The 15734-nt window shown below is 33.4% G+C and overlaps 2 protein-coding genes and 1 pseudogene across 2 annotated transcripts; 2 read left to right on the top strand and 1 right to left on the bottom strand.

The window, feature by feature from the left end:
• The first annotated feature begins 4145 nt into the window (after window positions 1–4145).
• LOC148209441 (acyl-CoA--sterol O-acyltransferase 1 pseudogene) lies at window positions 4146–5571 on the top strand (annotated as a pseudogene).
• Window positions 5572–6483: 912 nt separating this feature from the next.
• On the bottom strand, window positions 6484–10420 carry LOC111020266 (Excinuclease ABC, C subunit, N-terminal). Its single transcript, XM_022296875.2, has 3 exons — window positions 10103–10420; window positions 9366–9472; window positions 6484–6841 (listed from the first exon to the last, which is right to left on the bottom strand). Exons 1-3 carry the CDS (start codon window positions 10405–10407, stop codon window positions 6648–6650), a joined length of 606 nt encoding a protein of 201 aa, XP_022152567.1. The 5' UTR covers window positions 10408–10420; the 3' UTR covers window positions 6484–6647.
• A 1844-nt stretch (window positions 10421–12264) lies between these two features.
• On the top strand, window positions 12265–15288 carry HEMC (hydroxymethylbilane synthase). Its single transcript, XM_022297009.2, has 5 exons — window positions 12265–12618; window positions 13385–13790; window positions 14343–14549; window positions 14651–14828; window positions 14929–15288. The coding sequence occupies exons 1-5, from the start codon at window positions 12392–12394 to the stop codon at window positions 15039–15041; spliced, it is 1131 nt and encodes a 376-aa protein (XP_022152701.1). The 5' UTR covers window positions 12265–12391; the 3' UTR covers window positions 15042–15288.
• The last annotated feature ends 446 nt before the right edge of the window (window positions 15289–15734 follow it).

Here is a 15734-nt window from a genome sequence, read left to right as displayed (position 1 = left end):
AACGAAAAAAATGTAAAAATCAAAGGTTTGTTTGATATCGCTCTTGTTTCTCGTTTATTATTTTTTTAATAAATAAAAATAGAGTTATTTTTGATAAATATTTTTTTATAAAAAAAAATAAGTAAAAACATGTTTGGTAGTAATTTATTGTTGTTTCTCATTCTCTAAAATTTGAGATTAAAAAATAAAATTTTTATATGAAAATTTTTTTTAAGTAATTAAATATTCAATATTTTTTATGTTGTATATATATGTTTTTGGAATACACCATAGTTTTCATTCAATCCCTTATTTTTAAAATTCATTCTTCTTATCACTGACCCAACGTAATTTTATGTTTTTCTACACAATTTTGAAATCATTTTTTTAAATAAAAAACGAGAAACGCGAACGGTTACTAAATAAATGTTTCTAAGAAACTAAAAAATGTGAAATATGAAACACAAAAACGTTACCAAATGGGTTTTAAGAGATCGAACGTATGTTCTTTTTTTTCAAAATATAATATTTATTTAAACCTTTAAATTATGATCGCGTTGAGTGATACCTGGTCAAATATTATCACACTAAAATCTAATTAAGTGAAGAATCTAAGAAAGCAAAAACATTGAGATTAATTTAATATTTTTTGACTTACAGGTTTCAAAAAGAAAATAAACGACATACATCGTTTGGAAGCAATAGAAAAAGATTAGTAATTTGTAATTGCAAAAATTTTACGTCAAAAAGCTTCTTTTTTTTTTATTTTATTTTACAAACTAATGACAAATACATCTTTTGTTTATTTATTTGATAAATATGTATCTACAAGGATAATTGTTTAAAACCACATATACTTATGTCACCAGCAATGAATTCAATTTTTTTTAAAATAATTTTCTAAGTTGACTAAAATAGTTTCTCAATATGATGCATAGGATCTTAAACAAAAGATTTGAAAACTAAGGGAAGTATTTAAAAGTTTTGAGTCAAACAAAATAATGATGAAAAGGTTTGCATAATTTTAAAAATTGTCAATTTAAAAAGATGTAACATATAAATTTGAGTCAAATAAGATAGAGATGAAAATGTCTATGATAATTTTAAAATTTGTTAATTTAAAAAATGTAACATATATTCAATATTCCAGCTTGTCAAACCATATAAACTAAATTGAAACGTTTAAAGTAAGAATTAAATTGAAACTATGGAAGCAAAATTAAAACTTAAAAAATTACATAAATTAAATCTTAAATTAGAGAGCTAGATTGATAATTTATCTTTTTATTCTTTTTTTCCTCCTTTGAAGAGAATCTGAGAAAGAAGATTCATATGAAACAAAATTCAAGATTTAATTTAATTAAGCTCGTTTTCATTTATCATCTCACCTTCTACGGAGAGGAAATTAATAAAAAAATGAACAACTACATAAAATAAAAATTGGAAAATCTTTTTTTTTTTAAAGAACATTTGGAAAATTAAAATATTGGTGAAGGACAGCCCATAAAATGAGACCAAAATGTCCATTGAAAATAAGTAATCGGACGCAATTTTACGCAAATAAAAGAGAGTTAAAGTCAACAAGTGGAATGGTACGGTGGAAAAATATGGATTCCAACTCTGTGGTCCTTTTTAAATTATTTATTTGTAAGAATAGTTTTTAAAATAGTGTATTAAAAAAATGAATATATCGAAAAATATGGTATTTCTATTTTCCAAGAATGTCTCACGATTTCATTAAGCAATTCATCTATTTAAGAGATGCGTCTTTAATTTTAAAAATATTTAATATGATATTTTTTATAATTCATCAATTCATCTCACGATTTCTTTAATTTCGAAAAAAAAAAAAAACTATCGGTCAGCAATCTCCTTTAAACTTTCCAACATAAAATAAAAATAGAAGATAAAATTGAAACTTTCAAAAATATCTCAAAATTAATTTGGAACCCGCCATAAATAAAAATTAAAATAAACTACGTGCATTTATGTAATTCAATCTAGAGAAATCAGTTAAAAGTAAAATAATTTTTTATATTTTTTATAATTCGCTCTAAAATATTGTTTTTATTTGCAAATTATAAAAGTTGTTGGAGGGTGATGTCATATTTTCGAGTTTCAAAAAGTTGGTGATTTTAGGATGTAATTTTGTGAGTTTGATTTTGCATGGCACAGAATTGATTAATTGAAGGCAGCAGATGACGTAATTATACCACTGCCCACCACTAAATTCCATTAGTTTCTTTCGGATTTTTTATAGAAAAAAGTGTAGTTTCAAAAAATAAAATAAAACAAAATTGACGTAGTTTTAAAACTAACAATAAAAATAAGCTGACAAAATCGTTGGATACATTTTAGTAAATCATGTAATAATATTTCAAATTATACGTCTATCTACTCATTTAATTCATATTTTAACGCATCATTAAATAATATATTATTTTATTTAATACAATGCATACTATTTTTAAATATTGTTTTATTAACAACAAGGGGAGTAATATGAAAATCTTTTCCATTATAACACATTTAAAATTCAACAACGGTGTAGAAAATTATCGCGTTGAAACGATGATAGACAATTAAAAAAATTCATACTAAAATTTCTTCTAAATAATCACAATTGTCAAGTTGGGATCATGCATATATAGTTTTTATTTCTTAACAAATAATTGTGCACAAATACGATGCACAAATAAATTTTTTTTTTTCTCTTCTCTCTTCTCGCTCTCTTTCCCACCTTATTCTTCCTTCCCCTTCGTTCCTATGTTCATGGATCAGATGTTGTCACCATATTTCTTTCTTCTCCCACGGATTAATTCAAAGGAGAGAAAAATAAATTAGAACTATTATTTTAGAGTAATAAAATAGTTTTAAAAAATTAAAAATATTATTTAAAAATATTGTTGAATTTAGATTTACAAACTTAAATTTCACCTACAATTAATACAATTTTCATTCTACACGTCATTTCTTACGCATGAAAAACTACTCTACTTTTGTCATAAATATTTTTAAAGGTATGTTATAACTTTAAAATTTATTATTTAAACTACATTATTTAAATTTTGTTTTCAAACTAACTACTTTTATTATTTTTGTATGTACATTATTTTTAAAATTTACCTTTTTTTTTCTAAAAAATATGTTACCAAATATAATGATGATGGATGAATGAAAGAGTTATGCTCCATGAAGGCTTGCTTTTCCATCGGACTTTTTTTGGACTTTAATAATTTTCAAAACCAAAAAATTCCGACATATTTTATTATGAGAATAAATCCTACTTCTAGTCCTGAAGTTTTCATGCTTGAAAAAAAAACTTGAGACGTATCGCTCAAATCATTGGTCCAGTACTATATGTAGCTTTTCTCCAGGCAAAATACTTAATATTTACAACACTTTGATAGAATACTTCAGTTCCCACATCCGTGTGTATTGCGTCTTTGCTTCAATCCGGGTCAATGAAGTCAAATCATCTCTTTAATTAGCTGTTTTAGGTACATTGGGACTCATTGCCTGTAATTGTACCACAACTCCCTAATCATATATCAAACCCACTACATGGGAAAGAAGAAATTATGTCAATCACAAGTTTGAACATGATGGCTGATGGATTAGCTAAAGGCAACATTTCTTTTATTCTCGTTCGTGTTTCTACTACATGTTTACCGTCGGAGTCTTAAACCATAAGACCCATCTTTTTTTTCCTTTGCAATAGATCTAATCTTTATATATTAGAAAAAATTGTTTCAACATCTATCGTAATTATTTCCCCATCAAAAGGTTAAGCTATTGAACCAGCATAAATACCCCTAATCATCCTAATATTCCCTCGAAGCTAGGTTTCAATTCCCCCACCACACAACATGCTCCCCGTCAAATATTTTGTAACCCAAATTAGAATTGCATTATGGATACGGATCAATTCCCACGAAACCCATTTTAATTTTTTAAGAAAAAATATATTTATTTTTCGCCATCCATCCAACCACTATTAAATTTGTCATTTTTGACAAGTCAAGCGGAAAAATGTCAGATATTTTTTCTATTTCTCAAAATAATTTAAAAAACAATCAATTTTTATGGGTGCACAGCATAAAAGACAAAGTTTAGATACTGTTTAGTGAGGACCAAGTACAATAGTACAACAGGTGAAAAATTGACAATTACTTCTTTGTAAAAAAAAATTAATAAATAAATAAAAGTCTCCATATTTGTGAACCAATTTTCCATATATTTATTACATATATGTGTGTGTGTGGAGGAGAAGGAAGAAGAAGACGAGAAGAAGAGCAAATTTCAGATCACTCCATTAATGGCTACCGAAATTGGCATCTTCGTCCAAACCGTGCTTCTGGTTTGCTCCTCCCTCTGTTTCTGCTTCTCCATCAGAAACTCAATCCCCCATGGATTCCTCAGATTTCTCCTCATTCTTCCCTTCTTCTTCCTCTTCCTCTGCATTCCCCTCCAATTTCACACCATCCATCTTCAGGGCGCCATCGGCTTCTTCATCGGCTGGCTCGGCAGCTTCAAGCTCCTCCTCTTCGCCTTCGGCAAAGGCCCTCTCTGCTCCGCCCCTGCCGCCGCCTCCCTCCGCCGCTTCCTCGCCGTCGGCTCCCTCCCAATCGAGATCCCCGTCCACCCCCCGCAGGCACCGGCGCCCGATTCCCCTCCCGTTCTCTCCCTCACCTTCCCGGCCAAATTAGGTCTTCTTCTCCTCACCTTCTGTGCGATCTATTTCCGAAATTACTTCAATCCGTACGCGGTTTTGGTCTTCTATTGCCTTTTGATTTACCTGCTACTGGAAATTCTTGTCGGGGGCGCCGCGGCGCTGGCCCGGACGCTGCTGGGGGTGGATCTGTCGCCGTACTTCGACGAGCCCTACCTCTCTGCTTCGCTGCAGGAATTTTGGGGGCGGAGGTGGAATTTGATGACCACCAGAATCCTCCGCGTCGCCGTCTACGATCCGTGCCGGCGAGTCGCCGGCGCCGCCGTCGGGAAGAGGGCGGCGGTGATGTTGGCGGTGGCTGCGACGTTCGCGGTCTCCGGCCTGATGCACGAACTGATTTACTTCTACATGGGGAGAATGGCGCCGACGTGGGAGGTGACGTGCTTCTTTCTGCTTCACGGGGTGTGTTTGCCGGCGGAGATGGCAGTGAAAGCGGCGGCCGGAGGGAGGTTCCGCCTGCCGCGGGCAGTGTCGGCGCCGTTGACGCTGGGGTTCGTGATGGTGACGAGTTTTTGGCTGTTTTTTCCGCAGTTTCTGAGGTTTAAAGCGGACGTTAGGATGTTTGAGGAGTACGCGGCGTTAGGCGCGTTGGTGAAGAACGTGACGGGGGACATGATCACGCCGTTGATCGCTTTTAAATAACTGTTTTTTATTTTTCTGGAAGTAAAAAAGACTTTTTTTAATATTAAAAACTGTAGTCATCACATGATTCACGACGACGTGCGTTGGGACATGAATATAGGTTTTAAGCTATTATATATTTTTATTTTTATTTGTAAAACGTCTGTTTAATCTTTAAATTTAGATTTGAAAGATTTTTTTCAATAATAAAAATTTTGATCATCATAATTCATTTTATACTTGTTATATCTTTTTAAGTCCAACAAAACATAAAAGTAATAATTTGAACATCCGACTTTTTTGCTGATTTAATAGTTGAGCTATGGTCAGATAAGTAACTTCATTCAATCTTTATCAATAGAATAAGGTAGAGACATTAGCTCATAAAGGTTCTAGATGTCAAGTTGTGATTTATTCAACTTTGACGATAGTAATAAAATAGAGATTTCGATTTAGAGAATTTGATACTTCAAAGGTAAAGCAAATTGAAACTCAACTCTTAGAAAATATGATCTTTTCATAAAAGAAAATTGAAAGCACAATGTCAAAAATAAAAAATAAAATCAATAAGTTTGAAGATGAAATTACAACACCAACATCCATCCATGGAATTGAATTAGTTAAGTGATTATGCATATTAAAGTGAAAAAAATGAAAAAAGAGTAAACCAAAACGGCCACAAATACATGATAAAGACATCACAAATTATTTTTCTAAAATTTAGACACCGACGAAACTAAGACACATTTATTATGGTATATCTATATATTTTCAATTACATTTCTAGATAAGTTAATTGAGTCAAAAAGTTTATGATTTATATGCTTGAAAAACCAGTTGGATATATTTTACTTTTAAATTTTGTTATCTTATATTAGTATTTACCAATATTACTATTTATTCATTAATTATGACACATGCTCGTTACACCGACAAGTAGTGAACATGAACATGTTATCCAAAACTAAAGTGTCCTGGATAAAAATAAATTAATCAAATCAATTCGTTTTCCCACTTGAATATAAATTTAATTGTTAAGATATCTATCATCGACCAAAAGAAGAGGTGAATATGTTGAATTCAAAAATAAAATTTGATTTTTCATTTGCTTGGTTATGCTTATGCTCCTTTCTACTCTAAATGGTCCACAATTTCCAAAGCTGTTATTGTACCAATATATTATTTCAAATCATAGAATATTTAACAATGTTACAATACAAATGCTACTGATTAACTTCACTTCATAAATATGAAGATAAAAAGATAAATATTGTAAAAGGAAAAAAATAATAAAACACGAAAACTGTAAAAAGAATCAGAAAGGATCCAATTGCCCATCAAACTCAAATCGGCTGCAATCAAACATAAACTTCACTTTTTCTAGAGCTCTTTGCCTGTTCTTCAGCAATCTTAATTTCTGTTCATCTGCCTGCTCTTCTTCATCATCCTTCTTTCTCTTATGGGCAATTTTCCTTGAAACTTCTTTCCATTTTGATTCAAATTCACAAGCTGCATCCAAAGATTACAAAAACCAGGCATCAGTTATGGTGTGGGGCTGAGTTTACGGTACATTTACCAGTTGAAAAACTCAGAGACACGTGATAATTGGGTTGGTGGTCTGGCCCAAAGGGTTTTTAATACGACTACCCCGTTGAGTTAGATTGCTCTTTATTATCGATGTCTCCGACCAATGAGTTAAAACTGTAGTGTAAAAATTTCAAACAAGTGAAATTTCTGGGGAATGATCAAGGAGCATGAATTTGAAGGATTTTCATAGCAACAACATAAATTGAAACAATATCTTCACTACAATCAATCATCAATACACAAGAGACTCGATGATTTTAAGGTTACCAAAAGTCGTGATTGAAGAATGGGATACTATATGTATATATAGTGAACCAAAAAGCTGTAGCTTGGGGGGGCGTGTATGGACAGAAGAAAAATCCAAAAGATTGCTGCATATTCACATGAGAGAAAAAGGTGTTGTTGTGACTTGTGGCTTCTCTTGCAAATAGAGCACCATTGTGGAGATAAAACCATGAAAGACATCCTATCTTGGAGCTGTCATAAGTATTTATAGCCTTTTGGCAAAACTCCCAAAGAAAGAATTTGATCTTTTAAGGGTGCCGACAGTTCCAAATGGCTTCATACACACACACACACACAAAACAAAAAAATCAAACAAATTAATATTACAATAAAGATGGAAGGCCCCCTTAATGCATATGATGTGAGATTTGATTGTTACCAATTTGATATGAAAGAGGAATGACAGTTGCATTATGCGTATGAAATAATGAAAAGGTTTGGTTCGAATGTATAAAGTTGTATCAGCCATCGGAATCACAATTAATATCATGGCTAATGTACTACAGAAATGGCTTATGGGGCCCCTAAAACTGTCATTGCCCTGACCACTACTTCTATATTAATTTTTTTTTAATTATTAATTATTGCTTTCATTGCTGCTCCTAAGGTAGATAATCGATATTATTGATAATATTCAAAAATTTGTCACTAGATCTCTACTTTAAGGAAACAATTTAATTTTGGTGCTATTATCCCTGCTCCAGCTCTAGGATGTACTTTTACCCGATATTGGAAGTTACTTCCTAGTTATAAAAGGGTGGTCCTTATGAGCTAACTGCACTACACTTCTTAATCGGTGTAGCCTTTATCATGGGACGATCTCATGAACTTGTTCTTAACAGGGTATGCCCCTTGGAATTGATGCAACGACTACTTCTACTAACTTTCTTTATTCATCCAATTTGTTAACAAAACTTTAATGACAATCTACCTCAAAGGAATCTCAAGTACTATCAACTTCGAGGTTCTATTCCTAGTCGAACGTAACATCTTTATGCACCCATTTCACATGTTAGGTGTAGTTACAACTCTTCAACCAGTGAGCCCCCTACCACTTAATAATTGAGTACAAATTCCAACTACTTTGTACGACACTACAATATGTGTCACCAATTTCTGGTCTCGTTGGTTCATCGTAACTGAAATGACTAGATAGTTCCAAAAACTAGAATGCATTGTTAGGCTATTCTGGCATGGGAGTTACAGTACTTGCCAATCTACTAGCCACAGTACCGTCATCTACCTTGAATGAACTAATCTTTGTACCTTATAAAAAGAAACACTTCAGCCTTTAATTTATGAATTACAAGTATAGGGTATTATGCTATAAAGTTACTTTCCTATCCCCCTCCCTTCCTCTTAGAGTATATAATCTCGAGCATAGCATACCCATTTACCTTTTGTCTCTCTTTGGCCCCATCATCACTGCTTCAAGAGCAAGTACCATTATGCATATTATCCTTCATGGTACTTCTAGGACGAGTTCTATAGTACTTATTGATATTTTTTTATCGGAAAACCAACTAGAGAAGATGAAAGAATATATAAGGGCATAAGAAAAACAACCCAATAAAGGGAACATCTAAACTAACTCTTTACAGAAAAAGGCTCAAATTCTGAAGGCCAGTACTTAAGGATCCACTCATCAAGGGTATCTTCTTTGGCCTTGAGTAAACTAATTTTGTATCTTATGAAAAAAGGAAATTGTCAGCATTTATATAGTATTTTAAAAGTTCGAACCAAGTATAATGCTTCTTCTCCAAGAGGAGCAATGGATAAAGCTAGTGTCTCAGGGGAAATGTTCTCACAATGCCAGAAAAAATTTGAAATACATCTGACTGGTGTCAGCTAATATAGCAAGATCGTCGCCACAACAAAGCAACTACGACAAAGCTGAATCACAATATGCAGCAACTTTGTAGCTGATCAATTACCGAAACATGTACAGTACGGTAATGAAGAAGAAAATTTCAAAAAAGAAAATTTGTAGCCGTAAATATTTCAGAATATCTCATGCAAGAAACATAACGCCTCCATAAGGAAGCAACAGACCAAAAACATTGCTTCTAGATTACTACTATCACAAATAGCCAAAGAAAGGCCCTTGAAATATGGAACTCAACAGGTGCATGATTCTAGAAGTTCTATTTTAAATGCATACCTTGACTTTGGTCTTTAAAACCATGAATCATGCACGCACAAACCCAGGGTCGTCCTGCTCGAGTTGCTTTTGCACCGCCTTTTATTTCACCATTATGCTGTTTCAAACTGTACAAGAATACAACTTTTATGACAATAAGAAATATTGAAATACGCCTTATGCACAAATAACATGTAAATCAACGAGGACACAACGTGCACGTCAAAGAACAGAAATGAGATCCCAAGTGTTCAACTAGTATTTGTAAAAATCAGGATTCAGGAGTTGCAAATATTTTTTTTGGCCAAGGAATTGGCTAGACGATTGGGTTCCAGAAAAACATTTGAAGTATATCTCTTATGAAAACTTGAAGAATACTGGTCTTCCCTCCAGAATCCTTCCATAACTTCTAAAATGCCACAACAGTTCGGAGATGACTCCAAAACACTCCCTACTTCAAATTCTCTCGCTAAACATTAAAAAAAAAAAACGCAGTTCAACTTGGAAACTGTCAATAAAAAACCAAACCCTAGATTTATTTTTCACGACAAACCTCATCCTCTTGCACCAAATTGACTCGATACGAGGTTATCTCCAAACAAGCGACATAATCAGGACGTGTTTCTTACAAAAATTCCACTGTTTCACCAAAGTTGAACCCAAATGGCTCGTAAAATCACTTCGAACATGACCCAGATAAAATCGAAAATCGATTCATAAAAAATTTGTGCGAACCCAACAGCATAAATTGGACTTACCGGCGAGAGAAGTTGAGGGTGACCCCAACATAGGTTTTGAAGGGGGAATTGGAGGAGATGATGAGATACACACACCATGGCTTCGGCTTCAGCTGCGATTCGAAGCTCAAAGTCGCAGCAGATGGATCCTTGGTTGAAGAAGAAGACGAGGGTTTTGGATTTGAAATTGGGGATTTATGGCAACGAAATGTGTGAGAGAGGAGTCTCATTCGCTCCCTGGTTCCTCTTCTTTGGCGCCGGTTCGGAAATTGCCGTTTGGCCGTTTGATTGACAGTTGATTCATGCTCAACTACAATTTGTTTCATTTTTAGGACACATTACAAAATTAAACCCACCTCATCCGTTAAAGTGGTAAATGACTACGTCGAGTTTCATTATTTTCATCTTGGCCTCATATAAAAAATTACATTAACTTAAAAGGGAAGTTTAATTTAATTAGAGGGAAAAAATCTTTATATTAACTTTTAAGGGAATAAATAGAAGTGATTTTGAATAAAAACTCTATAAAACAAACCTCTAGAATCTAAGAACTCTCCCCATTTAAATGACAATTTAAAGAAAATTTATTCGTAATTTAAAAATTAGATTGCTTTAAAAACCACTCCAAAGATTATTACCCACTAAATTATGATAATTAGATATAAAAATTACAAAAGAAAAAAAAAATGATTTTGAGTTGAAAGATATACCAAACTCATTTTAAGAGACTTGGATACACTTTTTGTTTACAAGAAAAACCTTGAAATCTAGAATGCAATCCAACATATGCTAATTTAATTACAAGATTTATCAATCTTTCCAATAAATAATTGATAAAAATCTTTTGGTGGTTGGACCAAAAGAAATGGTTTAAGATATATTTCACTTACTAACTTATTCTATCCTTTTTTTTTTAGCTCACCTACCGTCTTTTTTCTTAATGCTATATCTTGTTATGTTGTCTCTATTTTATCACGTGAAATTTTTTATAGTACAATAACGACAAATCTTTATAAAATTAAAAGTTCGAAGTTAAGATTTATGATGTCTGAGTAAAAAAGAGGAGTACATGAATACCACATTCGAATGAAAGGGATCTCGAGAGAATAGTCAATAAAGGTTTAAAAGATTTGATAGTCACCACACTTTCCTTTTCAGTAACTAAATCGTAACAACTCCAAAGTTAAGTATAAAGTTAAGCGGGCTTTACTTGAATCAATATTTAGTTAGGTGACTTCCTAATCCTACCAAAGTTTTAAATGTATATATGCTGATAAAAAAGTTATGCTTTGTTTGGTATTTGATTTGAGTTTGATTTTATGTTTTTGAAACAATGAGCTACAAGAAACAATTATTTGGTGGGGAACGATCGTGAAAAATGGATCCATCTCTTAATTTCGCGTTTTAGTCAATTTTCTTTGAATCGGAATTTTGTATCTCAAGTGTTTACGCAGTAAAGATATAGATACAACCACAATTATTTATTTATTTATTTACATTATCTATTAAAAGTAGAAAATAGTAATACTATATATTAACAAATTTTGAGAATTTAACATTTATCATTATATACAATTTTCATTATTTTTAATGTTTTTTCCTAAATTAAGATCCAACTTTTAAATATGATATTAAACACAATTTTCCAAATTCTTAAATTGAGATTTGAGTTTTTGAATATACTGTCAACACATTTTTTAAAGCATATAACTTATTTTCTATTTCTAATTTACCTATGTTCTTCCTATCTCCCAATTTTAAATTTGTGACTTTAAAATGTAGAATTAAATCAAAAAAAAAAACTATGAAAAATATATTATTTCATATTATAAATTTATTTCACCACCTTTCAAAATTAGAACCGGTGGTGAAATAAATTTATAATATTAGTATCACTAATATGTCTTTGTCAATAGTATTTTGTTAAGTTTTTTGCGACACCAAAAAATATCGATTCATCCCAAAATATCGATTCATTCCTCGTGTTAATATTGATTCCATGGATATAAGAAAATGTCCATGAAACTCCAAGAAAACGAGGGAAAAAAAAAGTCAAGTCGGTAGTTCAAGTATGAACAGAACAGATCAAACCGTTCCTGAACCGGACTGTTAAGAGTTAAAGAACCCTTTTTTTCCCTTTTCTTTTTAATTATCTTATTTGGGGGAAAGTCGACTGCAATCAGTAATGGATGAGAATCCTATCCGCCAACGCGAAAAGAGACATTTGCCCATCTGGGTCACAAGACAATCCCTTCTAAGCTAACCTATTTCCCCCCTTTTCTTCTTCTTCTCCATCTCTCTCTCTCAGAAATGGGTGTTTTCTCTTCTCCTCCTATAACCCACTCTCCAATGGCTCGTCCCTGTAATGTTGGGTCCCTCTCCCCTCTTGGGTTCTCCTCACTTTCCCTTAAACCTCCGGCTTTCTGTAATGGGGGCAAGAAATTTGGTGGTTTAGGGCTCGTACGAGCCTCTGTTGCAGTGGAGCAGCAGACGGAGAAGACCAAGGTCGCTCTCGTCAGAATTGGGACCAGAGGAAGGTGAATTTCTGTTTGTTGCCTTCTTCTGCTCTCTGGGTCTTTCTTAGTTTTCTCTTTTAGTTTCCAATTTATGTTTTACCACTGATTTGTGTTAGCAAATGTGGCATTGAATTGTTGTTGAAGCATTTTGATCGAGAAAATAGTCTTTGAAACGTGATTTGGTTATGGTATCTAGTGTAATTGTAAAGAGTTCACTAAGTTTTTATCATGTTTGCAGTCTTTGCACTTGAATCCTCTAATTCTAGCGCTGCCAAAACTGATATTTATCACTCTTATCCCTACTGAAGTAGTACCTGAGATAGAGAGATTTTACAGCCCCCCTCTCCCCTCAAATGGGTTGAGTGTGTAAGTTGCATTTTTCCATGGTTGTAAAATTAAGAATTTGGGCTGTCGGTTTGCCTTCCGAAAAGGGTCCTCAAACCTTTCGGTCAGAGCTCTTCTTTGGTTGATTTGGAAACAGAGGAATTTTTGAAGATAAAATGAATATGAAGAAATCTTTTTGGAGTAGTGTGCAGCATACTATGTCTACTAGAAATTATTTTGTAATTACAGCGTCTTCATGATTATTAATGATTGGTTGACCATTCTTTTGTAGTTTCGTGGACAGGGTTTCCTCTGCCCTGGCCCTGTGGTGGAAAACTAGACTATGTCTATAAACATGATGTACTTCATTTTCTAGCTGGCTATATGCTTGTTTGATCTAAATCTTGTGCTGGTTTGCTGTATCATTTTCTGTGTCATATATATACTTCTGTGTGTAGGACAGCCCCTTAGCACTTGCCCAGGCTTATGAGACGAGGGACAAACTCATGGCTATCCATCCCGAGCTAGCTGAAGATGGGGCCATTCAGATCATTATAATCAAAACAACCGGCGACAAAATACTGTCGCAGCCACTTGCAGACATTGGTGGGAAAGGCTTATTTACTAAAGAGATCGATGATGCACTTATTAATAGTGACATAGACATTGCTGTTCACTCAATGAAAGATGTACCGACTTACTTACCTGAAAAAACGATCCTCCCATGTAATCTTCCGAGGGAGGATGTCCGTGATGCATTCATTTCTTTGAGTGCGGGTTCGCTTGCTGAGCTTCCAGCTGGAAGTGTCATTGGTACAGCTTCACTGAGAAGAAAGTCTCAGCTACTGAATAGATATCCATCCCTCAAAGTAAGAATGTTGTGTCTTTTAATGGAAAAACATTGCGTATACATCACTATGGGAGTTAATAAGTTATCGATCTCAGCATCTCATGTGTGAAATTGGCTCCTGAAAGATATGATAGAAAGAATGTCTCTTTGGTTTCTTTTCTACCTTGGTTGATTTTTTAAAATGTTGCTCTTGTCAGTCAACATGTTCTCTCAACAAATTCCATTCTCTCTTCTTATTTATTGCTGATACTATGAAGAGTTACCAGACTATGTTTGACGATTGACGGTTATTTTCTTATTCGAGACGGAGATTCCCTGCTGCCCCTACTCTTTTCCTTTTAACTTCCCAAATCTATCTTCTACTTGAACATAGTGGACCTGAGAGCTTTTTTGATATCTCTGTTGGTTGTGCTCATTTTCCATGATTCAACTTAGCACATCTTCTGTCTCTTGATGGAACTGTTTGCAACTACTTATGATTTTAAGGATGTTAAAGAATCTTAAATTTTCAATATTGTAGATTGATTCTGACATTCACTCCCTGTTTTTGGTCTGTGGGTGTCATTTTCAGGTGCTGGAGAATTTTCGGGGCAATGTCCAAACAAGGTTGAGAAAACTGAATGAAGGAGTGGTCCAAGCAACACTATTGGCACTAGCTGGACTTCGGCGTTTAAACATGACAGAAAACGTTACTTCAGTTCTCTCAATTGATGAAATGCTTCCAGCCGTGGCGCAGGGAGCAATTGGTATTGCCTGTCGAAGCAACGATGATAAAATGGTATGTTTTCATCGGCTATGTAAATCAATCCTTACCCGTTGCTTGTGTTAGTTTGGGAAATGCCATTTATAACTACATCCTGTTTGGCTTTTCATTTGCAGGCCAATTACTTGGCCTCATTAAACCATGAGGAAACCAGACTGGCTGTTGTTTGTGAGAGAGCTTTCCTCGAGATGCTTGATGGATCTTGTCGAACTCCAATCGCAGGATATGCTTCCAAAGATGAAGATGGTAACTGTATATTTAAAGGGTTGGTGGCCTCCCCGGATGGAACCCGAGGTACAAACGACATCCATGTTTAGATCAAACGACTTTTACTCTCATTTTTGTCAGCTTCATCTTCCAACCCTTACCAATGTTTCTTCCTCTTTCATTTCAGTTCTCGAAACTTCTCGAAGAGGTGCATACGCCATCGACGATATGGTTGCAATGGGAAAGGATGCCGGAAAGGAGCTTCTTTCTCGAGCAGGTCCCGGTTTTTTCGATAGCTAGTTAGTAGAGTTTAAGTTAGAATTTTAGGATCAAGGCTTAATTTTCAACATCTTCAAGTGAGTAGGAGTTTTATATACATCCTTTGTGATGAAGTTTGTTGTACTCTAAAGATGAATTCTTCTTCTTTTTTCTTTTCCTCCCACTCCTTTGTTTTCTTAATTGGTTGTGTAAATTAGAACAGAAATCATTGAGCATATCTTGGCTTCCCCAAATAATCAAATACAATTTTCCCGTGTGTGCTTTTGGATATTGCTTTTTATAATTTTTCAGTATGTAAATTTGTTTTCTTCATCGAGGATGAGTTACAATTGAAAAAGTAGAACCAAACCAAAATAAAAAGTAGTTTTATTAGGGTGATTTTCTACCTTTTAATTTAAACATTATCTGTTAGTAATCATTTGCTCTGACTGCCACTAATCACTCTCAAGTCAAATTTAAAATTTTGAAAATGTTTTTTCATTTATTACCAAATTCTAAAAATGCCTATAGAAATTAGTTTTATTTTTTATTTTATTTTATTTTTTTTTTGATTTTTATTTATGTTTCCATTTTTTTCAAAACATAAATGAAATCATTATATTTCCATTTGTGACCCATAAAATGTATAACATAACAAATATTTAAAAATAAATAAAAGGTAAAAAATTTTAATTTTAATTTAAAAAATAAATTATTATATCAAACTTTTACTTT

This window comes from Momordica charantia (assembly GCF_013281855.1).
Source record: "Momordica charantia cultivar OHB3-1 chromosome 8 unlocalized genomic scaffold, Mcharantia_2.0 BLBB01000008.1, whole genome shotgun sequence".
NCBI classification, from domain to species: domain Eukaryota; kingdom Viridiplantae; phylum Streptophyta; class Magnoliopsida; order Cucurbitales; family Cucurbitaceae; genus Momordica; species Momordica charantia.
The sequence above is the reverse complement of the archived record's forward strand: the minus strand, read 5'-3'. Positions and strand labels throughout refer to the sequence as shown.

Bases quoted from the DNA above. Each gene is read 5' to 3' on its own strand.
- HEMC (XM_022297009.2), top strand. From the start codon at position 12,392: ATGGGTGTTTTCTCTTCTCCTCCTATAACCCACTCTCCAATGGCTCGT. The intron at 14,550-14,650 runs GTATGTTTTCAT...TTTCATTTGCAG, and splicing joins GAAGCAACGATGATAAAATG to GCCAATTACTTGGCCTCATT. The intron at 14,829-14,928 runs GTACAAACGACA...CTTTCATTTCAG, and splicing joins CTCCCCGGATGGAACCCGAG to TTCTCGAAACTTCTCGAAGA.
- LOC111020266 (XM_022296875.2), bottom strand. From the start codon at position 10,407: ATGAAACAAATTGTAGTTGAGCATGAATCAACTGTCAATCAAACGGCC. The intron at 9,473-10,102 runs GTAAGTCCAATT...ATTCTTGTACAG, and splicing joins ACCCTCAACTTCTCTCGCCG to TTTGAAACAGCATAATGGTG. The intron at 6,842-9,365 runs GTATGCATTTAA...CTTTGGATGCAG, and splicing joins TTTTAAAGACCAAAGTCAAG to CTTGTGAATTTGAATCAAAA.